Below are 27,874 nucleotides of genomic sequence, written 5' to 3' on the forward strand. Positions count from 1 at the left end.
AGAGAGAGAGAGGAGAGAAAAGAGAGAGAGAGGAGAGAAAAGAGAGAGAGAGGAGAGAAAAGAGAGAGAGAGAGGAGAGAAAAGAGAGAGAGAGAGGAGAGAAAAGAGAGAGAGAGAGGAGAGAAAAGAGAGAGAGAGAGAGGAGAGAAAAGAGAGAGAGAGAGGAGAGAAAAGAGAGAGAGAGAGGAGAGAAAAGAGAGAGAGAGAGAGGAGAGAAAAGAGAGAGAGAGAGAGGAGAGAAAAGAGAGAGAGAGAGGAGAGAAAAGAGAGAGAGAGGAGAGAAAAGAGAGAGAGAGAGAAAAGAGAGAGAGAGAGGAGAGAAAAGAGAGAGAGAGGAGAGAAAAGAGAGAGAGAGGAGAAAAGAGAGAGAGGAGAAAAGAGAGAGAGGAGAAAAGAGAGAGGAGAAAAGAGAGAGAGAGGAGAAAAGAGAGAGAGAGAAGAAGAAAAGAGAGAGAGAGGAGAAAAGAGAGAGAGAGGAGAAAAGAGAGAGAGAGGAGAAAAGAGAGAGAGAGGAGAAAAGAGAGAGAGGAGAAAAGAGAGAGAGGAGAAAAGAGAGAGAGGAGAAAAGAGAGAGAGAGGAGAAAAGAGAGAGAGGAGAAAAGAGAGAGAGGAGAAGAGAGCAGAGGGAGGGGGGTCAGGCAAAGAGTGGAGGAGCAGAAGGAGGAGGTTGGATAAAGAGAGGAGAGAGGAGGGAAGGGATCGAACAAAGAGAGGAGAGAAGAGCAGGAGGGTGTTGGGCAAAGAGAGGAGAGCGGTGGAAGAGGGTTGGGTGAGGAGAAGAGAGTGAAGGGAGGGGGTTTAGCGAGGAGAGGCGAGTAGAGGGAGGGTGTCAGACAAAGAGAGGAGAGGAGAGCAGAGTGCTCGGGTGAGGAAAACAGAGTGAAGGGAGGGTGTTGGGCAAAGAGAAGAGAATGAGGGGTGTCAGGCAAGTGCAGTAGAGGTGGGAGGGACAGAGGGAAGGAGACATTTTCTCAAAATGCTTTTCATAGTGAAGTTACAAGCCTATAGGTGTTAAAATTTCAAATAATTAAACAAAAGATCAGTAAAAGAAATGCCTTGCCTCCAAGGGATGGAATTTTATTAAATATTTAAGTGGAAACTGCCTTCATTTTAAAGTGACACTGTACTTTTACCTGCATGTGTTGAGTGCTTAGTGACATTATATTTTAAACAAAGCACTTACTTGTAGTCTCTTTCCCAGAACTTGACTGGTCGTACATATGAAGTAATGAATATTGCACTTCCAAGAAATGGGTTTAAAGGAGTTGAGAACAAAGCTGATACTATCGCCTGAACAAATAACATAGCTGAATCTGAGGCAAAGCAATAGTTAAGGAGTGAAAAGCATATTGTAACTGCATCAGCTGTAGTGCAATCTCCCTGTGGACCAAACAGTGTCTTCCATCAAAATCTATTTTCGGGGTGAATTAGAAAACACATTTTGCCCAATATCAGGAGTGCTTTAGAATTGTCTCCCTGTCTTGTTAATAAGAATATCTGGGCATTTATTTCAATTGTTTTTAGTCTACTTCTGCTAAAGTGGAAACAATGGAATAATTAATGATCCTGACAAGAAACAGGTTAGATCCACGCTTAAGGGAAATACTTTATGTAACCCAAGTTCACATGCTGGCAGCATTATTTGTTTAGAATCAAATCTGTGCCTGAACTTTTTACAATGCCAACCTGAATGAGACTTCAGGCATGTCATGCACCTCTGCAGTGGGACCTCTTTGCAGTACAAATCATATGTTTCTGGAATTCAGTTTTCAGGCAAAATGTAAACTTAGTAAAGCTGGTTTCAGCAATCAACATGTCAATTCCCAGTTAGATTGTGTGTATGTCAGAACTAAAGTGTGGGAAAAAAAACAAAATACAGCAGACACTATACAAACATGTTTTTTTTATGGTTGGGCTTGGGAACTACTTTAATTTTCTCATTGCTTTAAAACAAACATTCCCTTATTACAGCATTGATAGAAGTGAATTGTTTTCAGTGCTTTTAAAGTTTATTGGATATTCTCTACAGCTTGTTCAGCTTGAATTGCTACTGTCATTTGAGGTATATTTCAACAGGAGTTTTAAAGCTCATCTGAGCATTAGGCTGGCCCAAGTACAAAGCAAATCCACAATTCACAAAACTGTCTGTAAAATCCTGATATCAACGATATTACCATTCTCTAAGCATGAGTAAAGGATACGAGGCACAGCAAAAGGCTGAGCAAAAGCATGAAACGCTGATCCCCATGTGATTTGCCAAGGAGCAATATAAGTGTAGACAAATCTCAATTTGTAGAAAAGTTCCCATAACTAAAACAAAATGGAAAATATTAAACACATTTTTACATTTCAACCTTTGAATTCACATTACGCATTAACAAAACACTGTATTTAATTCATATATAAATGAAGTACCAGTGAGCAACCCTGTCTTCTGTACTAGAAATGGTATGCAATACAGTGCTGCCAAATGACAAGTACTTGCTGGACGCAGAACTCTGTTGGCATCTCTTTGTGCAAATCATTTGGAATTGGAAAGAACATACTTTTAATATGTTTTAAAATGCATCATGACCACTGACAAATGTACTCACAGATCCTACATACCCTTTAGCCCATACTATATCTACAAATGCTGTGAGAAAATTTCTATATCATATGAACAGATTATTCTAAATAATTTAGGAAGATAATTAGTTCTTTATAACATATATTCAGATTAACAGACAGGAAGTTCTATATATAAAATTATGCAGAAAGAGTCAATAATTTTCTCAATCACAGCTGCTACACCACTTAAGTGACCATTTTCTTATATGAAAAAAACTCTAATGGGGGATAGTGCAAGAAACATCATCAGGGGAAAAAGTTTTGGATCAAAGACAATAATTTTTTCATTAACCACACCAAAGTAAAAGAAACAAAATCTCTGAAATAAAGACAGAAAAAGCTGGAAATACTTAGCAGGTTAGGCCACATCTATGGGAAGAGAAATAGAGCTAACGTTTCAGGTTGAAGACCCTTCATCACAACTAGAAAGAAGACAAAAGGAGCTGTAGACACATGGTTGGAGTTATTTACTTCAGCTGAGGAAAGTGCCCAGGTAATGCAGATATCTAAAACAATTTCTGATTCAAGTCTTTGACTTGAAATATCACCTCAGTTTATCTTTCCATAGACGCTGCCTTACCTGCTAAGCATTTGCAGTATTTGCCATTTTTACTTCTAAAGTAATGGTGTTTTGAGGCTAGCTTCATAAACACACCTTTTTGTTGTATGCCTTAGCTCTGACATGTACCAAATAAGATGGTTATTCCCTTTGTGCAAACTAAATTCATCACTGTAAATTATTGCATTATGAGTATCCTTTCAACCATACAAACAGTATTAATTATTTCCAATGAACATCTCTGAAACTGCAGATCAATTATTATTTCATGCATAGAGTCTCACTTCTTCAGGTATTATTTTGTTGTTGGAAATTTAAAAAAAGTGAAATGAAAAAATGTTAATAATTTAAAACCCTTGCTGTTCTGTTCTTTTCTTCCTTAATCCAAATTTTTTGACATTTAATTTACCCACTCCAATTTATACTTCCTTCTCAGACCTGTTAAATTATTTACCCAATCCTTGAATCTGTTTTCTTAAGGATATACATTTACCTGTCCTCTTCACCAAGGTTCCTGATGCCAAAGTAGTCTTATTTACAAAGTCAAGATACATGGGACACAATAGACCATTACAAGCATCTCTTTTATCCTATGATCTACAATGCAAGGAATACTGAAATAAATCACTGAACTGTGCACCACCACCCCCACTATGAATGCTGTTTCTGTCCCAGTCAATACTCGAAAATTACTGTTTTGTCTCACATCGAGCAACTATGTTTTGTTCTTTTAATAACATACCTTACTGAATAATATAGACATGAAGAAGAGGTCCAGCAGCAGAGTTTCTGAAAAAGCTTTGTAGTCAAAGGTGAAGAACAGCACAGTGAAAACAACAGTCACATATTGGTAAGTAGGACTACTGTACGAAGATCGAAGCAATTTCATCCCTGCGATGGTGATCATTAATGCACCAAACCTAGAGGATAGCATAGAATTGATTCTTGAGAGTACCATACTTAACACAATTGTGCAACCATAATGCTAAGCAAACTAAAACATTAATGCGATTGTCAAAAATAAATGGAATACTTTGCAAATTCTATTCCAGTACAGCTGGCAATTTTTCTATTTAATAGATTTGCTTATTTAACAATGAACAACTCAATGTTTGAATAAGTTTTGCACCTCTGTGAAGTAAATCCAATTTCCCAGTCACTCTTTGCTACCTATTTGGGATTATTACTGTTAATCAGATCAAAGAATCTCATCCCACAAGAAATACAGATATGATCCATTACAGTTGCACACTGAAAAATTAGTTTAAATTATCAAATGGCAGCAAACATTCGAAACTGGAAGTCTAGGCACAGTAAGGTTCCATATCAATATTTATGAGCAAACCTGGTTCACTGGATTACACTAAAAAAAAGTCCGGGAAATAATTTATAACACAAAACATTTTAGAGATACTATGAATGAAGAATTATAGCTGCTTGCTGGTTCACAAATAGCTATCCAATCTCTTTGGATAATCCTGGGGAATCAAGACAAACAGAGGTACAGCACTTCCCAATTTGTAGAAGTTGATGGAACCAAAACATAAACAGCACAAGTTTCATGGCAGCGGCACCCTATCCTGTTCCCTGCGCTTCTTGAGCAGTCATTTCCATGAAGTTCCTGACTGAGGACCTTTAAATGAAGTTACCTACTTGCATTGCCAGAAGTAATATACGGCACAGCACAGAAGTAAAAAGGAATAAAAACATAGAGAATAATAAAGAGAAACACCTTACTCTGCGTCCAGTTTCTTTGGACTAGCTATTGTCTTTGCGCTGCTGCTCAGCTCATTGAGGACAATCAATGGGTAAATGACATTCTTTTCCACAAAAAGCAGCCATACGTAAATCTTTTCAAACCACATAACATGAGCAGCATCTGCAAGAAGAAAACAGTTAAGTGGCTTTCTGAAGGATGTGCAGCCAAACAATACATTACCAGAGCATAGCCAAGGCCAATGCAGTCATTCTGCAGATGCTTTAACAATTTATTTGAAGCACATGTAATATTAATAATCAGGAGTATCCCTACTGGCAATGATTGGACTATCAATGAAAATTATGACAAAATAATTATTACATATACAGTGCATACATTTAGAGTCATAGACCAATGCAGCACGGATACAAGCCCTTCTGCCCAACGAGTCCATGCCGACCACGGCGCCCACCCAACTAGTTCCAATTTCCTGCATTCGGCCCATATCCCTCTAAGCTCCGCCCCTCCATGTATCTATCCAAGTGCTTCTTAAATGATACTATTGTACTGTTTGGTAATGAATATATAAGGATTAACAGATTTGTCTTTTAATACATTGAACATTTTGAAACAAGATGAAGACAAGATCCCTTATTTGACAAGAATGTGCAGTTAGAAATTTTTTCTGTAACATTACTTTTCCCAGAGGATTTTGCATACTGCCTCACACAATTCTACATAATGCCCCTTTGCGCTCTTAAAGACCGCTATTATTTCAAACTTCACCTTCCCTTAAAATGGCACTAGTCACAAGACTATGTTTCATTATCTTGGTAAATGCTGTATTGACTTTACTGTCAGACAACTTTTGATATATAACAATTAAATCTATGAACTGTTCATCCCTCCTTTATGGATAGTTACAATTCATTGCAGCTTTTTCATTCTATAGCTTTTATAGGAATACCTACTTCTCACTTCAAACTGATAGTACTCCTTGGTTTTCAGCAGTGGATGAGAGAAACAGTGCCAAGGGAGCTGCTTCCTGAGCTGAGGTAGCAGGTAATGGGTTAGAAGTCCCACTGTACCTACCAGGGTATATAGCACATAGCTGAGGACAGGCTGGGAGACAAGAAAAATATGCAATAAATACATTTTCTTCAGCATAGTCAAACGATGATAATTCATTGTATGAAACATAGAGGTAAGTTAACAACCTAATATTAATGCAAGCTTATTGGCATTACTAGAAGGTTTATTCTACATATTTATTTCATTTTTGGTACACAGAAGAAACAGCAGTATGTATTTCATGGGAACAAACACTACAGCTATTGGAAATCTGAAATTAAAGGCATAAATCCTCCAGACACTAGGCAGGTCAGACAGCTTCTGCAGAGAGAAATAGTGTTAACATTTCCGGTCAATGACCTCTCATCAGAACCAGAAGAAATAAATGCTAAACTGTTTTAAGATGCAGAGAAAGAAAAAAACAAGGGCAGAGTTGTGACAGGGTGGAACGTGTTTCAATTTAACTTTTTCCAGACCTGATGAAAGATCACTGACTTTAAAACAAACTTTCTTTCTCCACAGATCATGCCTGAGTTTCCACCAGAGTATTTCAATCACGTAGTTTTGTTTTCTGTGCATTTTACAGATTTTGTAATTCAAGAAAAATCAATAGAACAAAATTCATAAAAATGTTAAATAAATTAAAACATTAATAACTAACAATTTTTCCTTTTCTAGTATTGGCTAATATTCCATTGACATTCTCCTGCTATCTTGATTTAACCAAGATACACACACACTAAGAATAATTTATCACCTGAAGCAATAGTACTCGACAGATTAAATTGTCCAATCTCTAGGCCAGAGGGATCAAATGACACAGCATTAACAAAGATTATATTCTTTAAAAGATAAGTCCACTATTAATTAGTGGAAATAATGCAGCCAATGGGCAACAAATGTGAAAATTGCCAAATCTTAGAAAAGAATGCTCTGAACAAAATACCATTTATGTGAAGCATTTGGCAAAGCAGCATTACTTAACCAGCAAAGTCTGAAAATTTACAGTTCATGACATATCAATAATCTCCTGATTTGCTTCTTAATAATGGTGCACTTTGTTAAGAATTAAGATTGTTGCATACTTAATTCAAAACCTGAATGACTTTTTAGTAATTCTGTCCCATACCCAAATATGAAGTAACCTGCAATTCCATGGCAGTTTGTAGATCACTGCAGTATTACTTTTTAAAAATGCATATTCCAGAAAATACAGCTCCTAACTGGCGAATTGAGGAAAATTCTGTGTCTGTTCAGTAAATATAATTTTTCAGTATTATATAGCAAATTCTCCAATTCCAGTTTTACTCTTGATGTTCAATCCAGCAGATTTCTATTTTTGACTTGTGTGACTAATTAGAGCACAACGGGAATAAATCTGTGCCTCACAAGCAGAGAATTTCCATGAGCAGAATATGGGCCATTCCATAGAACATTTCTCTTCTCAAAGCTTACTTTTCTCCCGATTCTTTGCAAATAGGACACCAACAATTCTAGTCAGTTGTATTGACCACCGGCCACATAGGATTCTGGTCCCACAAATAGAAATGTGAAACTTTTTACCTGCAGGGCAATGAAGACAGTGCTGACGTGGATCGCAAAATAAAGCACGGCAATGACTGCACAAACTATTAGGTCTGACTGTAAACGTTCATTCTGGAGGAAACAAAAATTAATAGGTTTATTGGACTAATAACTGGAAGGGCAGGTTGCCTTATGAGAAAAGGTTCGACAGGCTAGGCTTGTATCCACTGGAGTTTAGAAGAGTGAGAGGAGACTTTATTAAAACATACAAGGTCCTGAGGGGTGTTGATAGGATGGATGTGGAGAGGATATTTCCCATAGTTTGAGAATCTAAAATTAGGGGTCACTATTTAAGACATACGAGGTGATTGTTTTTCCCTCTCTGAAGATCATTAATCTTTGGAAAAGATAATGGAAGCAGAGTTTGAATATTATTAAGGCAGAGGGAGATTCTTGATAAACAATGGGGCGAATGTTTACCACAGATAACGGGAATGCAGAGTTGAGGTTACAATCAGATCAGCCAATCTTATTAAATGGCAGAGTGAGCTCTAGAGGCCAAGTGGCCTCTAATATGCACGTTCATATGGTGTATTCCTTACTCTGCCATTGTTATCAAGCCACACTTGTTCAGTGACTTGTGTAGGAGAGTAGGATCAGGTGCTCATGAAAACAAAATGCCATCCTCAGTGAAGCTTCAATATAGGACTACATCTTTACCAAATAACTAATTCAGCATGCTTTACACCAAGTTAAGTGATCCCACACCAATTAAAGGCAGCAAAATTCCCAATCCCACCACATTCAATTATAAACAGTGGTGGACAAATAACAAGTTATAGGGAAAGGAAGCCCCGTAAAAACCTAGGGTGTTACTTCAATGCGGCCTGAAGTTCCCCACCTTCTGTCTTCCCGTCTTTTTGAGAATGGAGACATTTTGTGGCCATGCATGAGCAGAATATCATGGAACTAGGTAGATTGTTGAATTAAAACACAAATAGTGTACTGATGTCCTTCAGAAAGGAACCCATGACCACAATTTGGATGGGTCTTTATGGAGAGACAATAAATATAGCATTGACTGTGTTGTATATATCTCAAAAACAAAGAAAAATATTTGAAAATTATTTACAAAGTAGCAGGAGTGCACATAAAAATAATTACTTACAACAGACTGCTTCAACTTTTCTGGTAGGGGATCTTTTACATCTGCTAGAGGGTCTTCAGGATTCTTATCATCAGTATTTGGAAAAATTTTTGACCTCACTAAAGATCTACAATTTCAAAACAAACACAACAATAAAAGAGTATTTCCTGACATCACAGTATTTCCTTGATATTAATTCCATTTGTGGGATAATCCATTGCTTGCTCCATAAAGCTTCTACCCCAATTTCTTCCCTCTGTGCTTTTCCTTTAGTCAAGTTGAAAATGGTTAAGTTGCAAGAGTTTGGACAGCAGTAAATCCGTTCTACAAATTAATAAAATGTTTTAACCATATCTCAGCTGGAACTTCCAGGATAGTATAGTAACCCATAAGTACTTTGGGCAATCAGAACTGGTAAGCAGAAAACTTAAATTATAGCTATGATTTGGTTTTGGCTCTCTTGGTTTCTAATAACATTTTGCTTAACTGGCCATTCTTCATGTGGAAGTCAGGAGGAAATGAGGGCATGAACCAAAGTGGATGGAGGAAGCAAAGAGAAGAAATAAAAAGACAGACAAATTAACAAGAAATTGTATTTAGAAAGCACTTCTCACAATGTAATGTAGGAAACATGGTAAAGTGAGCAGTACAAAATTCCACAATATAAAACAACCAGATAATTGGTTTCAGTGTTTTCAGAGCAGGGACATTTGTTTGCCTCCTCGTGGGAACATTATTTACTTCCCTAAGCTAGCAGATGAGACCTCAATCAATGTTACATCTCAGAAATACCGATTCCCATCACACAGCATTCCTCAGTTCTGCACTGAAATGTTACCATTGCATAAACTATTTGTTGTCCACACTGTGAACATTCAGACTGAACACTATAAATGTAAAGAGCCATGCACTGTGTGCTTTCTTTTTTCTTTTGTACTTGCATATTTCTTTTATTATGGATAAACTTTATGTTTGAAATATAAAAAGCTTGTTGTTCACAGAGCAGTTACTGGATGGTAATCACCAGTGGCAGGAACCCTCAACGATATTTTCCTAGGAGCACTGAAATAGATTATAATACTAATACAGGCCAAAATATGCAAGTGTTCTTCCCAAAACTGTCAACTATAAGTTTAAAAACATGTACATAATGCAATCATTTTCACTGCTTTAGACTGTTTCATCTTTTCATTCAACCACCAAAGTTTGAAGATAACAATTTCCATTTCAATTGTTACGCTGAGACAGCTGTATCATCAACACATTTTCTTAATAGTCGTACAGTAAAACCCCATTTATTTGGCAAGCACAAGACTTTGGTGGTATAGGACGAGAAGAATTTGCATATTATTGTTTATTATTCCTATGAATACCCCAACAACCTTTTTAATTCTCCCATTTTAGGTAATCCCCACCCCGTTTCCCACAACCCGCCCTCCCCCCACCATGCTTCTTCTCTTCTTCCCCTTCCTAGCCTCTTTTTTCTACTTTTTTTTTCCCCTTTCTATCCTTACCTTTGACCCATCCCCCGGTGGATCTGCTCTCCCCTCCTCCCCCGCACCTGCCTATCACTATCTCTTACCTGCATCTACCTATCACCACCTTGTACTCACCCCGCCTCCTCTCACTTGTCTACCTATCGCTGCCCTATTTTTCCCTCCTATATGCTGGGCTTCTCCTTTTCCTATCTTCAGTCCTGAAGAAGGGTCCTGACCTGAAACGTTGACCGCCTGCTTTTCTCCACAGATGCAGCCTGGCCTGTTGAGTTCCTCCAGCATCATCATGTTTTTCATCTAGATTCCATCATCGGCAGTCCTTTGTTATCCTTTTTAGTTCTATTTAGATGTTAGAGTACTATTGTAAATTTTCTAGGGAACGTGGTAAGTTTAAAGGGAACCGAGATAATGGTGAGTTAGAAGTGAGTGTGACAAACATCACGTAGTGAACCAGGTGCAGAACCATTGGGATTTCTGATTACGCAGATTGTGGATTATTAGAATTTCAGTGTATACATTCTTGGCAAATGGAGTTCCTCCAGTCAATAAACAATTGAGATTTGGAATAAAATGAGTAAAAGGTTGGTAGGTTAATAACTTTGAAGACTGGAGAGGCTGCTGCAATTCTTCATACACCCTCAAACCACTTCACCAACTTTTGAAGTCGTTATTTCCTCTAAAGCAATGGAATTCAAAAAACTCCCTTGTCAGAGTCAGAGTCACACAGCACGAAAACAGGCCCTTTGGACCAACTGGGCTCTGCTGATCAAGGTGGCCATCAAAGCTTTGTCCCATATCCCTCTAAACCTTTCCTATCAATGTACCTGTCCAAGTGTCTTTTAAATGTTGTTAATGTACCTACCCCAACCATTTCCTCTGCCAGCTCAATTAAATATGTCCACTACCCTCTATGTGGCAAAGTTGCACTTTAAGCATTTTTCTGAGCTTACACATAATTCAATAAGCACCAATCACCTTCCTGTGCCTCATCCAAGTGAATGCCAACAGATTATTTAACTATGGGAGTAGATATTGCTTCCATCCTCATCTGCAGACATGCATCTTCAGTGGAGATTGTTCAATAACTATCAGGTGATTCCACCCTTTAACCAGTTCCCAGAGTAAATAGTCCCTCTGTAACTCCTCTATGAATCTCTAATTATCTTTGACAAGGTCCCACAAGGGAATCTTTGGTACTGAAGAACAGAGGGACCTTGATGTAGGTGATCAAAGATTCCAGAAAGTAACATCATGAACAGGTAAGTGTTTAAGAAGGCAGATGGGACACTCGCCTTCATCAGAGAGGAAGAGAACATGAGGACAAGGATGATGGTACAAGAACACAAAACAGCTGTAGTTGGGCCACAGCTGAAGATATGTCACCACAACTGAAGATATGTCGCCACAACGCTATGAAAAGGATGGGATGGCAATGGATAGAGTGCAGAGGAGAATAACAAAGATGTTGCCTAGGATGGAACATCTCAGATACAAGGAGAGTTTGGATGAGCCATTTGATTTCCTTGGAGTGGAGAAGGCTGAGGGGAAACCTGACTGAGGTATACAAATTTATTAAGGGTACAGGTAAGCTAGATAATGAGAAACTTTTCACCTTGGCAGCATGACTCTATGACTTTGGTCAGATCATCCCTTAATCTTCTAAATTAAGATTTATCCTAATTTAATAAATTAACCAAGTTTATCCAAATTGCTGAAAATCAGAAAGGGTCTCAGATCTCAAACGATAGGTTTGTTTCACTTTCCACAGATGCTGCCTGACCTGCTGAGTATTTCCAGCATTTGCTGTTTAATTATCCAAGTTGTTATTAATATAATCCTGTATACTAGGAAATGTTCTAATAATAGATCTCCGTCTCCATTCTAATAACATGCTGCCTGGATTAGAGGGCATGTGCTATCAGGAGAGGTTAGACAAACTTGGGTTGTTTTCTCTGGAGCAGCACAGGCTGAGGGGGAGACCTGAAAGAAGATTATAAGGTTAAGAGAGGCATAGATAGAGTAGATAGCCAGTTGAAACATCTAATACTAGAGGGCATGCATTTAAGGTGAGAGCGGGAAAGTCCAAAGGAAATGTGCAGGGCAAGTTTCTTTTCCCCCCACACAGAGAGTGGTGGGTGCCTGGAATGTGCTGCCAGGGGTGGTAGTGAAGGCAAGTACTATGGAGGCATTTAAGAGGCTTTTAGATAGGCACATGAATGTGCAAAGAATGGAGGAATATAGACAATGTGTAGGCAAAAGGGATTAGTTTAGTTAGGCACTTAATTACTAGTTTAATTAGTTCGGCACAACATCATGGACCGAAGGGCCTGTTCCTGTGTTGTACTGTTCTATGTTCTAATTCTGTGCTATCCTCCTAACAAAGTTAGCTACCTTTCCCAAGGCTTGGCAGCCAGAACAAAGTGGTACTCTCGATACAATCCAACAGAGGCTCTGTACAACTGAACTTCTGCACAGCTTCTTCAATTCTAACTTTCTCATTTGCCCCATAATGAACTCTATTTGGTATTAGCAGACCAAGTGAATTGGGGAAAATAATGTCCTTTTGCAACTTCCTACTGCCAGAAATTAGTAACTTAAGTTATCTACACGTTTTGCTAAACACAAGTGATTTGGTCAAAAATAAAGACCAAGGTCCCAGTACATACTCCCTGGGAAAACATCCTGTTAAATCCTGCCAATCAGAGATGGAACTCATTAACTCTACTTTTCCAACCTCTCAGTGAATTATTCACCCAGGTTATATGATCATCTTGAATTACATGCCTTCTGATTTTTGCTAATAATCCCATGCACAGAACCCTATCTAATCCCTTCTGATAGTCTATAGAAAACTTCCATTGACATTCCTGATTTCAACATGCCAGAAGCCTCCTAAAAATTGAATGAACAAACCTTGCTAAATCCATAATGAACTTTATGTGACAGTTTCAATTCCAAGAATTGAACTGAATGATATTTTAGTAACTTTCCCCACAATTGAGGTCGAAAGTTTATCTTTTCTCAGCAATATAACTGGGTACTGGAGCATTCTAATTAATTATGAACTGTTTACCTAAAAAACAAATTTAGTAGGTGAAATAATTTTCTCTCACTACATTAATTTCTGAGAGACTATTATCATAGAAGACAATGTTTCAGAAAATTTCACTGGCAAAGCAATTAATTTTTGGATGAAACCTAACCTACTTATAAAGCAGAGGTTCACAGCAGCCATGATTTGTCATCACTCAGATCTATTTAGGATTAAAATTATTTTTATAAGCTCTTGGATTTATCTTTAGAGTACTATGCTGTAATGTTCTATGTTATGTTTATGTTTAACTGTAGTACTGTACAAATGATACATGTAGAAACCCATGGATTTATTGCATTATTTCTCTACACCTGCATCACCACATAAAACAGCTGCAGTACTCTCCTACAGCTGTTGGTGGCCCCATTAAACTGCAGCAGCTTCAGAAATGTTAATACCATTCATGTTCCTGGAAAGTCCTCATTCTAACTCTGTTTTGTTCAGCAGGGGTGTTTAAATATAGTGAACTATTTACTGAATGTCGTATTCTGCTCTTTTCTGGTTTAAAAAAAATAGACATTTTAAAAATTACCTAATGTCTAACAAATGATGCAGTGAGTGTTTAGGGATTAGTCCTACTCGCAATGTTGGACTGCCAGCTGGACTGCATTTTGATTTGTCCAATAGAGGAGTTCTATGTAAGTAGGCAACATAGATGCATGTTTATGAACTATTTATGTAGGCAGCAAATAAAGTTGGCTCCAAAGACCCTTTTGGAATGCTAGTGACAATCTACTCAAAATGAAATTTCTTTCTTTTTTCAGGATAATTACAATTGAGATCTGAAAATACTAACATTCTGAATAATACTAAAACATCTTCCAGAGGGCAGCAAATCTCAGGGATTCTCTACATCAGAGGGTTTCAGAGGTCACATCACTGGAGATATTTAAAGAGAAGGGAGATAAATTTTCAAACAAATCAAGGAATTTGGGGCTATGGGTAACCCACATGAAAGGGTTGAAACGTGTATTGGACCAACTGTGATCATATCAAAAGACCCGAAAGGCTCAAGGGGCCAGGTGGCTTACTCCTGCTTCTAATTTCTTGTGTTCAGGTTTCAGTGATGGAGAAGTTTTCTTCACTATTTAATACACCCAAGTAGTCTTCAGTATTCCCAGTTCTCTGTATTCTTAATGTTCAATTAACATTGTGTTATTTTTAAGCTTGATATTTCTGTTGATGATTTGTCCCTGAGAGTCAGGACAACAGCATTTTTCAACCCTCCCCGAATTGGGTTACCTAGCCTCAGAGGAAACAGGCTACCCAGTGGTTTTCGGTGGTTCTGGACAAGGTCTGCTGGAATGGTGGTTGGAGGTCAAGAGGAAGAGAGTGCAATCTGCATTCAGGGAGCAGCCCTGAAGAGGTCTACTGGCAGCAGCTGGAGAGTAGCCTCCTTCTACATAAGCACGAACAATTGGCAGCTGATAGTGCTATAGAAGATGGTTCAAGGCTGGAGTAGGGGTGGGACAACTGATTGGGAAGGGAGCCAAAGGAAGCAGAATGTCGAGGGAGGCAGTCAGAGGAGGGTGGGTGGAGGGAAGGAGACAGAGAAAGGAGGTATTGAAGCAAAAGAGATACTAAGCTAGAGGGACTGAGGAAGAAGGTGTGGGCAATATTCAATATTGTGTGTGTTTATATCCATGCGTGGGCACATATGATCATAGTGTAAGAGTGCAGGGGAGTGTGCAAATGTGAATGCGAGTGCACATACATGCATGCCATCTACCTATGCATACTAAGTATGTGTAGCACAGCCTGGCTTCCAGTCACTGTGGAACTCCTGGCCATTGCTCACCCCACAGGCTTTTTCCGCTCCTCAGAACTGGAGTGGAAGCAAAGTCATCCTCAACCCCGAGAGACTGCTAATTTTTCCTGAAAGGTCCAGAAGGGAGGTGTACCACCTGAAAACTTTGTGGGCTCAGGTTCTGCTATAGATTGACACTTTACCACAGAATTGAAGGAGTCCTGCACTCTCAGAAGTGCTATTTTTGAATGATACGTTTAAAGATGAACAAAGATTCTATTGCACTATCCTGAATAAGTGCAGATCATGGCATTCTCCCATGCAATCAGAGGAGAAGCAACATCTACACTTTTACCTCTTCCCTTCCCGCCATGCAGGGACCCAAAGAACTCCTTCTGAGTGAAGCAGAAATTCACTTGTATTTCTTCTAATTTAGTGTATTTCGTCATACGTTTATGATGTGGTCTCCTCTACGTTGGAGAAACCAAGTACAGATTGAGTGACAACTTTGCAGTTTACCTCCATTCAGTCCACAAGGGTGACCCCAACTTCCAGTTGCCTATCACTCAAATGTTTCATTCCCTTCCACTCTGACCTCTGTCTTTGACCTGCCACACTGTTCCAACAATGCCAAACCTGAGATCAAAAAACAGCATCTCATCTTCTGCCTGAGAACGTTGTAGGTGTCAAGACTCAATACCAAATTCAACGACTTCAAATATTAAACAATTTCATGTATCCAACCTTTATTTCCCTCCGTCTACTGGTTTTGCTGGATATTTCAGTTCAAATTTGCTTTGTTTCTTTTCTTTTCTGCTTATTGTTGCCAGTATTTAAAGTAATGGTTACCTTTACAACTTTGGCTGCACCTTATCACAGACATTTCCTCTGCTCTCTTTATCCCTCCTTTCTGCAACTTAAAACACACTTCTTTCATTTTCAGTTTTGACGAAAGTCACCAACTTGCAATGTTGACTCTACCTCTATCCACGAATATTGCCTGTACTGTTGAGTTCTTCCAGCACTATCTATACTTATTTCAAGTCATCCCCAGTGGCTCTGTCAACATTGCTGAAACCAATTACTAAATTATCATGTTCTTCTTTGTTGCCACTGTTTTCTACAACAATGTCTACACTTCCAATTAGTTGTGAACAGCTGAGGTCAAGAAAGACAAATTTTTGATGATGCTATTCCTATGTTTCCTCCTCTTTGTATCCCATACTTCCCTAGCCACAAAGGCAGACTACCCAAGCCTGTGGACAAAAGCAGTCCAGTATTAGCCCAAAGTTATTTCCAAAAGACGGAATTCATTTATGAAATGCAGAATGGCGCTCACAATAGGAGGAAAAGTTAACCAGCAACCTGTGGAATTATCAGCGAGTAACAAAGATTTAATGCATTATCTCTTTAAATAGTGCAACTGAGAGTTCATGTTGATAACCTGTCCAATGACTTTCTGGGCAGGTGCACAGATCAATTTCGCTAAAGGATTTTAAATAAGTCCACTGAGCGGTCCAATTTAATAATGTTAAATGGCACTTCTGTGTTTTGATGCCAGGATATGTGCCAGAATCCACAACAAACATATAGGTGCCCATTTTACACAGTAAAACAGGGATAACAGAACTGAAAACCCAGACCATCTTCCAAGTTCAACATTCCACTTCTCATTTACTTTACCCAATTTTCTATCCTCTATCCCTACAGCCAATGGCTTCTTAACTGATTTTACAAAAAGAATTCTCCATAAGCAGCATAATCTGATTGAGCAAATGCTGTCTGATAATACCCATAAACCAGATTGAAAGCATTTACGTCAACACAAAAAACTCTATAAAATTGATCAAGCTCTATCCTTTATTGACTAACACTGATTAATGATGTTTTCCTGAGTGCTAAGCAATTATACCCTTACTTATAGATTTGTTTACCAACTAAACCAGAAATAACCAGTCCAAAATTGCCTTGTCGCCTTTTTTTTTGATGAATGGTGTCATATTTGACCTCAACAATTCTCCTGGCAGTTTTTCTGCCTGAAAATTCTCATAATTCCAGAAAATGTATATTCTGATGGGAGATCCTTGAACTTAAATATTAACACCATTCTCTCTTCCCTGTTGCTGCGTGACAGTTGAGTTCCTGCTTTTACTTCTGAAGAATATATTTTACGCAAAACCTCTGCTGCTTTTTCCTTCAAGATATTCATGACTTAAGCCCCATGTTCCCATGACATATTTATTTTGCTAAATAACTTCTTCAAACCATTTCTTTCTGAACAGGAATTGCACCACCAGCTGTACACTTCTTACAAACCTAAAGCCGAACCTCAGCTCCATGAATGCTCCTTCCTGCATTTAATTGAAATAGAAAGGATTGTGGCAGTCAGGTACCTGGGCAGGTCTTACACCAAGTAACTAATGAAAAACAGTACCCAAGTGGTTCATGCATGCTGTTGCTGTTCTGAGGCAACAGTCACAGCACACTTGCTTGGAGTAAAATTCAGGAATGGTTAATTCCAAATACAAAACCGGGGCGGTGCACACACTCCTGTTTACATCAATGGTGCTGAAGTCGAGATGATTGATACCTTCCAAGTTTCTCGGAGTGAACATCACCAATAGATTGTCCTGGTCCAAGCACTTAGATGTCACAGCCAAGAAAGCGCACCAGCACCTCTACTTCCTCAGGAGTCTAAAGAAATTGACCATGTCCCTGTTGATCCTCACCAACTTTTATAGATGCTCCATAGAAATCATCCTATCTGGATGCATCATGGCTTAGTATGGCAACTTCTCTGCCTGAGACCACAAGAAACTGCAGAGAGTTGTGGAGAGAGCTCAGCATATCACGGAAACCAGCCTCTCCTCCATGGACTCTGTCTACACTTCTCGCTGCCTCGGTAAAGTGGCCAACATAATCAAAGACCCCAACCACCCCGGACATTCTCTCTTCTCCCCCCCCCCCCCCATTGGGCAGAAGATACAAAAGCCAGAAAGCACGTACCACCAGACTCAAGGACAGCTTCTATCCTGCTGTTATAAGGTTATTGAACAGACCTCTTGCACAATAAGGTGGATTCTTGACCTCACAATTTACCTCGTCATGGCCTTGCACCTTGCCAGAATTTCTTTAGCCTCCTGTGGAAGTAGAGGCGCTGGTGAGCTTCCTTTGCCATGGTGTATACATTGTTGGACCAGGACAGATTATTGGTGATGTTCACTCCAAGGAACTCTAAGCTCTCATGTGCCTGCATTGCACTTTCTCAGTAACTGTAACAGTATATACTGCATTCTGTTATTGCTTTTCCCTTGTACTACCTCGATATACTGATATGATGAAATAATCTGGATGGATGACATGCAAAACAAAGTTTTTCACTGTATCTTGGTACATGTGACAATAATAAACCAATTTACCAAATAACATTTAATTTATAGATTTGTCAAATTAGGAAAGTAAAACATAGAATTTCTATCAACCCACGGACATGTCAAGCATGTCCATTTCTTTAATTGCATTTCAAGTTTCATATTTCTCAATGACATTTCTACTGAAAGTGGCAGCCTTTACACTGGTATTCCTCAATTTATGACTTCAATTTTCAAATTTTAGTTATAACACTATTGATTCTTTGGGATAAGTGTTCTTGATTTTTCTCACTATAATAAATACTGCAGCATTCTCCACATGCACAAATACACTGCAGTAAAATATTCACATTACATCTCACCCAGCCTTATTCATTTATAGTTTTTTGCTTAAGGAAACATTTTCCAGGAATACATCCCTTTTGTAAATTGAAGAATGACTATTCAGCTGACTTTCTAAGGCTTAATCATCAAATGGGTTATCTCTGAAAGAGAAACAATGTCTTATAACTGTGTACCTGGCTTAGATATTTCTACTTCCACATCCTCTCATTCATATACATCTATTAACTACATCAAATAAATTTGTGTTATTGACCTACAGAACTTGAACATCAATTTAGGATTTAACTCAACTTCAGGTCTATGAGATATACTTGTCATAAAATACATTTTCATCTCATTTTCTAAAGAAAAAATTACCACAAATTTCAATAGAATAGGTGGACAGAAATTCTTATTTATTGGCTGCAATATTCTCTATGGTCACTGACACAAAACATTTCTCTTTCCACAATTGCTGCCCAACTTGTTGAGAAATTCCAGCATTTTCTATTTGCGTTACAGCTTAAATAGATCTTGGTTGTAAATATATCTATATCCAGCTAGGGACACGAGAGACATAATCTGGAGCAAAATACAAGTTACTGGAGGAACTCAGTGGGTCAAGCAGCATATGTGGAAGCAGAGGGATGGTCAATGTTTTGGCTTGAGAGCTTGCATCAGGACTCCTCATCCAGATCCTAATGTAGGATCCTGACCAAAATGTTGAACATCCCTCTGCCTCCACAGATGCAGCCTGACCGACCGAGTTTTTCCAGCAGTTTGTTTTTTGCTCTGTACTTAGCTGTCATGTTTGAGTTCAAGTATCAAGGTTCAAACCCAACTGCGGAGCTTTAAGTATATAATCTACACTTGACACTTCAATGCAGAACTGAGCAAGTCTACTGTTAAAGTTGTCATTTTTAAGTGAAACATTAGACTGGCTCGATCTGATTTTTCTGGATGGAGGGTGGGGGTTAAAACAGCATCCCAAGGCACTATTTGGACAAAAATTAAAAGTTCTCCCAATCAATATTTATTCCTCAACCAATATCACAAAAATAAATTATCTGGTTTTATGACGGAATTATCTACTCCAAATCGTTGCAATGTAAAATGGCATTTGGACAGTCCTCTATATGAAACGACAACCCTCCTGGTCCTGATTGTCATGCAGTAACTGCTGTGGAATATGCTAATGGAAAGATCTCCAAGCACAAATGTTCACGTACGAGTCAAACTACTTGTTTTCCTTTATTTTTCGACTATCATTATGTGAACTTATAAACAAGAATGCTTACTTCTTGAAACTGAATCACTTACATCAGTACACAGGGGTCGCTGCTTTGTCTGCTTAGATGATAGGAGACTGCAACCAACAGGCCACAAAAGACAGAGAAAAGAACTGGAATGTGTTGTGCATCCCAAGAATCCTGGAAGGTAGCAGCAAAAAAACAAGATTTCAAATTCTTGAGTGTGATATTTAATTGCAGATCATCTGTAATTTCAAATTAGGTTTAACATCATGCAATTTGATCAAACACAGTGGATGATTTAACAAAAATGGTCAAGCATCACTAGTAAAAAGGCACGATTGTTACTTTGTGGTAGGCATCAAAACCTCAAGATTCAATGTAAAGTTAACAACCCATCACCATTTAGCAAAATGATCAGACCCATAACAATTCATAAAAATAGAAAGTAGGTACAACAAAACATCACAGAATCTTTGTTACTTGCACATCTAAGAATTGAAGAATCTTGTTTAATTTTCCTGATGAAGAACCTGTTGAGACCAATACTTGATTTTTCACCAGTCTGAACCTTTTATTCTACTGAAGAAGTTCCTAAACTACCTTCCTGATGAAATTATTATTTTTCTTGTAGCTCTATTAAAATCATCTAGTTGTCTCCTTTCAAAACCAAATTTTTCCAGCATCTTCTAAAAAGCAACATTTTCGGATAAAATTCTTGTGGCTTCCTCAGAATAGATCGAGATGGAATGTCTGACTTGAGCACTGATTTTTTGTTTAAATTTGTTTATTAATGGTTTGGCTATAATACATTTTCTGGCCTGTTTACTGCTCCTCAGTGAGTGGACGTTTTGGGTGTCAAATCCACTAAAAATCCACTCTATCAACTGCATTCTCTGCAACTCAACATCATTCAGGATACTAATGCTACTTATTATTCTTGGTATGTGGAATATTTTACACTAGTGCCAATCATCAACAATGATCTATTTGTGTTTCATTCATTCACAAACTTGATCTAATTCATTTGTAGCCCCTATCCATTTCCACAGATTTCAATATGCTAAGAGTGAAGTTGGCAAAACTGGGCTGGGAGCAGTTACTTTCAAACAGGCCTACATGTGACTAACGGGAGGCATTCAAAAAATAGTGAGAGTTCAGAGCCATCGTGTTCAAGGCCAACAAGTCCAAGAAACCTTGGATGTCAAGGGACATCACAAGAAAAATGGAGTTTAAAAGGTAGGTATGGAGAACTGTAAACAGGAGAAGCTCTAAAAGATATAGAAAATGTAAAGGAATACATAGTAATTAGGATGGGAAAGGGGACATGACGCTGCACTATCAAGCAAAATCAAAGAAAATTTTATGAGTAAATTAAGGGGTATATTAGAGAAAGATAATGCTCATTAGAGATCAAAATAACAACACGTGTGTGTTTGTAGTGAAAGAATGGTGGCGAGGTCCTAAATGAGTATTTCCTATCTATATTTAACTACGAAGAAGTTGGAGAATTCAGGGGTGGGGGACAATGGAATTCTAGAATTTAAAAATATACATAAATGACTGGTTGATAATCAGTGCAGACTCAGTGAGTCAAAGGGCCCATTTCGGTGCTGCATCTCTCTATTCCTCTGAATATTCATACTGGGTGAGATGGGAGTAGGCTGGTGTGGAGCAGAAACACTGGAAGGCACCAGATGGGCTGAATGGCCTCTCTTTCTATTACTAGAGGTATTAGGTGTCTTAATGGGCTACAAGATGGGTGAATCCTTGGGGCCTGATAACATAAATCCCAGGCTGTTATCTGGTGGCAAAGGGAGGAGATTGCTGGGGCTCCAACACAATTCTTCAAATCTTCTCTGGCCACATAAGAGGTACTAGATGACTGCAGAATAGCAAATATGATACCTTCATTCAAAAGCAGCAGGGATGACCCACATAATTTCAGCAGGCGTGCCAAAGATCAGTGCAGGGAAATTATTGGAAAAAGTTCTGAAACAGATAATTAATCTACACTTGGAGAATCAGGGATTAATCAAGCATAGTCTGCAAAGCTTTATCGAGGGGAGATCCTCTTTGACTAATTTGATTGAATATTTCCAGAGGTAACTAAGTGTATTATTGAAGACAGTGTGGTTTATAGGTCATGAAAGCAAATGGGATACTTGCCTTCATTAGCCAGAACATAAGAGTAGGGATGTTTTGGTACAACTATAGAAAATATTACTTTGGCCGAAGTTGGAGTACCATGTGTGATTCTGGAAACAATGTTATAGGAAGGATGTGATTGCACCAGAAAGAGTGCACAGGAGATTCACCACGAAGTTGCCTGGGATAGACTATTTCAGCAAGAGGAGAGACTGGATAGGCTGAGTTTCTTTTTCTAGGAGCAGAGGCTGCTAAGGGAAGACCTGAATGAAGTCAGCCAAAGGGCCTGTTTCTAGGCTGCAACCTCTGACCCTATAACCATTCCTCCTATTTTGGTGGCATCAGCAAGTTTTCTGGTTTGAATTCAGCTGCTGAATCCAAGCTGCTAATGAGGATTAAAAGGACCCTCAGGCCTTGAAATAAATCTAACAAGAACATTAATACCTCCTTCCCTCTAACCAGGTTAACTACTTCATTTCTCAGCAAAATTCCATTACCGTAAAATTAATTGATGAATTCCATCTTTAAATTTATTCTTGATAATTTAATATATGATCGGTATGAAGATGGGAATCTACTGGAACTCATTCACGACATCTGTAAATGTTTCAAGTCACTGGTTACCTTCTTTGGCAATAAAACTAACTCTGACCAATCCCCTGATATAACTTTGTTTTGAGAACTTCCTAGTTTCTTGGATATCCATCCTTTTGATGGCAGTTAGTGCTTCTGCTTTTAGCAAATCTATGATAGCAAATAATCACATTTTCCATTCAAAAAAAATATAATCTGATTGATTATGCTCAACTGTAGTCCAGCTATATTTTGAGGTTTTTGCTTGGCTTCATACTGACACAACAGTGAAAGAATATCCCGTCAAGATAATAGTGTATTAAAAGGAAAAGGCTTTCAAAGTTTAAGTATTTTTAAAAATTTGACAACACACCGTTAATTTCTATTTTCTTTGTTAACGTGCCATGAAATAGCTTTCATTTATTACAAGCACACAAGTTAAATTACAGAACCAGGAGAAAATATCCCCATGTGTATGCCTGTCAGGTTTAGTCTGACAGACAAGTTGAAAGTTGTCTGGATTCCACACATTATCTCATTTACTTCTGACTCATTACTTGCAAAGTTTCCAAGGGAACAAAATCCCAGGAGTCTCAGTGCTATAAAAGTGAGTAATATGCTAAATCTGCAGTTGGGAGCCCCAAGTAATAAACACAATCTGTATTCCTTCACAAAAGGTGGTGACATTTTTACATTTTTTAAAAAATTTGTGGATGCTGCTGGGAAGGTCAGTATTTATTGCTAATCCCCAAGTGCCCTTGATAAGGTGGCTTTTTGAACCACTGCACTCTCTCTTAGTGACTACTTATACTGTGTTGGCCAGTAGTAGAAGTTTGACATATGGGAAGTGCCATCCAGTAATCTAGGCCAATAATTACACTGCATTTGGTAAAAGGTGCACTGCAGCCATGGTCAATTTGTGGTAAAGGTTGGTTCACGAGGGCAAATTTGCAGACTGTTTTGCCTTGGATGGTGTCAAGCTTCTTCAGGATTTCTGGAGTTGCATATCCAGGTAAGTGGAGACAATTCCATCACATCCCTGACTCATCACCCAAATGTTGGAAAGGCTTTGGGCAGGCAAGAGGTGAGTCACTCACAGCAGGATACCCACCTGCCCTAATCAGTTCTTGTAGCTGCAGTCATTATACAGCTAATCCAGTCAAGTTTCTGGCCTATGGAGATCCCCAGAATGTTGATCGCGGAACACTCAATGATGGCAACAACACTGAATGCCAATGTTTAGAGCAGGCGGTGACACCCTCTTATATTAGAGATGGTCATTGCCTTGTGTTTATCAGCCCTTGATGAATGTTATCCGGATCTTGTTCCATACAGGCAGGGACTGTTTCATTTTCTGAGGAGTTACAATTGGAATTGAACATTGTGTAATCATCAGTGAACAGCCCTATTTCTCACTTTATGAAGGCAGGTCATTGATGCAATTAGCTGAAAATGGTTGGGCCAATAACACTGCCCTAAGGAACTGTTAAAGTGATGTTCTGGAGCTTGAATAATTGCCCCTCAACAATCACAGACATCTTTGTGCAAGGTATGACTCAAACCAGTGGACTTCATGATAGAACAGCTTTGTGAGGCTAATGCTCGACTCATCTATCAAACAGTTCCTTCAATTTCAAAACCAGTCCCCAAATTACAACAGGGTTAGGCTGAAGCAACTTTGCCCCATTCAAATCTGGTGCAGAGGTTGATGAGGCAGGTCTATTTGGTATTCTAATTAGTATATTTTACAGTAGTGGTTTGATGTACTTAGCAACTAGATAATTTTTTTTAAATGCTAACGATGATCACCATTACTGAGACCAATATTTTTCTATAAATGCATATTTAGTTCAAGATTATCCAAATTCCCCATCACCTGATGGGATTTGAATTTATGTCCAAAGACTTTTACTCCAGGTCTCTGAATAACTTAACCATCTAATCCACATGCCATTGACAAGTAAATGAATCTGGAAATTGAAAAGACAAGTATCAACAGCACTATGAAACTGCTCCATTGTCATAGAAATCATTTGATTCGCTGAAGTCATGTTGAAAAGGAAATCTGGCATTCTTACCTGGTACAGCTCATACGTAACTTACAGGAAGTGGTTACCTCTTAATTGATCTTAGAAATGCTCAGTTAAGAAGCAGTGAAGGAAAAAGAATAGAACTTGCCAGACATAACCACATGTTGTGAATGGTTTGTCTGTTTGTCAGTCTGCCTGTAGCATCTTGTTAGAATAAGAGTCCTACCCTTACAATTCTGGTAGAATTCCTTGGATGAGGGGAATGGCAAGAATTTGCCTGACTCAAAACATGATTCATAAGTGACTAGAGTAGGATAGAGTGTTATTTTGCCTTTGGAACTTGGATAAATCCCATCTAGATTGTTTATAGTCTCTTTCGTCTGGTGACTTTAAAGATCCTATCCCCCTTTTTCAGGCTTTTTCGAGGCACTAGACAGGGCTGCCCTTTAAGTCCTTTACTATTTAATATTGCCTTGGAACCCTTGGCAATTACTCTTCGTGACTCTTCCAACATATCTGGCATTATTCGTGGAGATGGGATGCTTAAGGTATCATTATATGCAGATGACCTGTTACTTTATATCTCTAACCCTGAGAAATCCATTCCTGCAGTATTATCACTGCTTGCTCAGTTTAGTGGTTTTTCTGGCTATAAATTTAATCCTAATAAGAGTGAGCTTTTCCCATTAAATATGCAAGTTCCAATCTATAGGCAATCACCATTCAGATTAGTGACTGATTATTTTACTTATTTGGGGGTTAAAGTTACCAGGAAATATAAGGACTTATTTAAAGTTAACTTTTTACCCTTAATTGATCATGTTAAACAATTGCTTACTAAATGGTCCCCATTGTCCCTATCATTGATTGGTCAAATCAATGCTGTTAAGATGACTATTTTACCTAAATTTCTATCTATTTCAGGCAATTCCAACCTTTATCTCTAAATCCTTTTTTTGATATTATTGATTCTAAAATTCTTTCATATATATGGCAGAATAAAAACCCAAGGTTAAGTAAGAAATATTTACAGAAATTAAAAAAGGATGGCGGTATGGCTTTGCCTAACTTTAGATTTTATTATTGGGCAATTAATATTCGATATTTAATTTTTTGGACACAAGATTTAGATGTAATTCAATGTCCACGAAGGGTGTATCTTGAGCGTGAGTCAGTGCAAGGGTTTTCATTGGCTTCTACTTTAGAGGCCTCGCTCCCCTTTGCACTTACTAAATTGAATAAACAAATAATTAATCCAATAACTAAACATACAATTACGAATAGGGTTTCAATTTCATAAATTTTTTGGATTGAATAAATTTATCTTATCAAGTCCTATTCTATTCAATTTTTTCTTTCAACCATCTAGAATTGATCTAGCTTTTCTTTTATGGAAAACGAAGGAAATAACATGCTTTCGTGATCTATTCGTTGATAACTGTTTCTTGTCCTTTGAACAGTTGTCTAATAAATACAATTTGTCTAGATCATTTTTTTTTTTAGGTATTTACAGATTAGAAACTTTTTAAATGTTACTCTACCTACTTTTCCGATACCGCATCAAACTGAAATTACAGAAAAATTTTAGGTTTTAACCCTTATCAGAAGGGCTTGATAGCAATAATTTATGATCTGATCATGAAAATACGTTTAGGGATACCTGATAAAACTAAAAATGAATGGGAAAGAGAGCTTCAGATACTTTTACCTATAGAGACATGGAAGAAAATTCTCCAATTAGTTAATACCTCTTCAATGTGTGCTAGACACTCTTTGATACAGTTTAAGGTGGTTCATAGGACCCATCTGTCTAAGGATAAGTTAGCTTGTTTTTATAACCATATAAATCCTATCTGTGATAGATGTAATTCTGAGGTGGCTTCCCTGATACATATGTTCTGGTCCTGGCCTCTTTTGGAAAAATATTGGAAAGACATTTTTGATATTATTTCAGTGGTATTGAGTATCGATTTACAACCTCATCCTATTACTGCAATTTTTGGGTTACCAGTGATGGATTCTGGCCATTTATCTGCCTCAGCTTGTCGTATGATTGCATTTGTTACATTAATAGCCAGAAGATCCATTCTATTTAAATGGAAAGATCCTAAACCCCCTGCTAGATTCCAATGGTTTTCCCAAACTATAACATGTTTAAACTTAGAAAAAATTAGCAGTAGTACTATTGAGCCTTTGGTTAAATTTGAAGAAACTTGGAGCCCATTTATTCAGCATTTTCATATGATGTAAGCTGACCTTTTCCGAATCCTTTTCAATAACTTTCTATTCCAATATAGAGGAGCGGAGTTAATGACATAATAATGCTTTTAACCGATGAAATACGACAGCCCAGCTTTTGTTTAGTTTTTGGTTAGTTTTTGTTTATTATTACTATTTGGTTTGTTTTTTTTGGGTTTGTGTTATCATATAATCAAATTTCTTTTAAAATCTTTTTCATGCTCAATTATCAAGAGATTGGGAGGTTCGGATTACACATTTTACTCTTTGTGTCTGTATACATTAACTGTTATTATTGTAATCCCGATCTCTTTGTATCATGTATAATTACTACTGTTATGTTTATTAATTTGAAAATTAATAAAAAGATTGGAAAAGAAAAAAAAGAAAGAAAGATCCTAAATGATGTGATGCAAAATGAGGTGGACTACTTCAATCAATCAAATCAATGTACATTACAAACATCCTTTTAATTTGGCAACACTGAACAGAAATAAAATATCTGGTTTAAAAACATTCCAGAGGAATACCCTGAAGTTGAAACTCCAACTCTTAAGAACAGTTGCTGCTGAGAGCAATTACCTCCATCACACAGAAATACCTTCAAAAACAGAGGTCAATAAAAAGTACCTACCCTCAGGGCACCATAACACAGCCCATATAACAAAGCTACGGCCAAAACACTACGAATGAAACTGAAGAGTGACGCAAGGAGATTTGTGGTAGCTGAAAAATGTAAACACAAGAGACAATTGAATACTTCCCTGAAAAAAATTAGATCTAAATTTTACACTGGCTACCTTGTTTCAAACTCATAAGAACTTTTACTTAAACACAAAATATTTAAGATCAAATGTAATGAGGTTGCATTCAGAAGTTCTGCTTAACCATATTTCCCATTTGAAAAAAAAACACAGCTATACTAAATGAATACTTATTGTAATATACTTCAAGTATTGCTCAATTTCTATCCACCTCCCACTACCAAAATTT

General features: G+C 37.9%; 1 protein-coding gene across 9 annotated transcripts in view; it reads right to left on the reverse strand.

The window, feature by feature from the left end:
• Window positions 1–27,874, reverse strand: part of pcnx1 (pecanex 1) — a 201,923-nt gene that overhangs the window by 38,010 nt on the left and 136,039 nt on the right. For all 9 annotated transcript variants that reach the window (XM_052031356.1, XM_052031302.1, XM_052031293.1 and 6 more), the window contains 9 exons: window positions 27,516–27,607; window positions 19,963–20,072; window positions 8,632–8,737; window positions 7,503–7,595; window positions 5,840–5,990; window positions 4,907–5,048; window positions 3,912–4,089; window positions 2,202–2,310; window positions 1,184–1,313 (listed from right to left, as the gene is read on the reverse strand). In XM_052031356.1, coding sequence (XP_051887316.1) covers window positions 1,184–1,313; window positions 2,202–2,310; window positions 3,912–4,089; window positions 4,907–5,048; window positions 5,840–5,990; window positions 7,503–7,595; window positions 8,632–8,737; window positions 19,963–20,072; window positions 27,516–27,607 — 1,111 coding nt within the window. The remainder of the gene's footprint in view (window positions 1–1,183; window positions 1,314–2,201; window positions 2,311–3,911; window positions 4,090–4,906; window positions 5,049–5,839; window positions 5,991–7,502; window positions 7,596–8,631; window positions 8,738–19,962; window positions 20,073–27,515; window positions 27,608–27,874) is intronic.

This window comes from Pristis pectinata, chromosome 1 (genome assembly GCF_009764475.1).
Source record: "Pristis pectinata isolate sPriPec2 chromosome 1, sPriPec2.1.pri, whole genome shotgun sequence".
NCBI lineage: Eukaryota > Metazoa > Chordata > Chondrichthyes > Rhinopristiformes > Pristidae > Pristis > Pristis pectinata.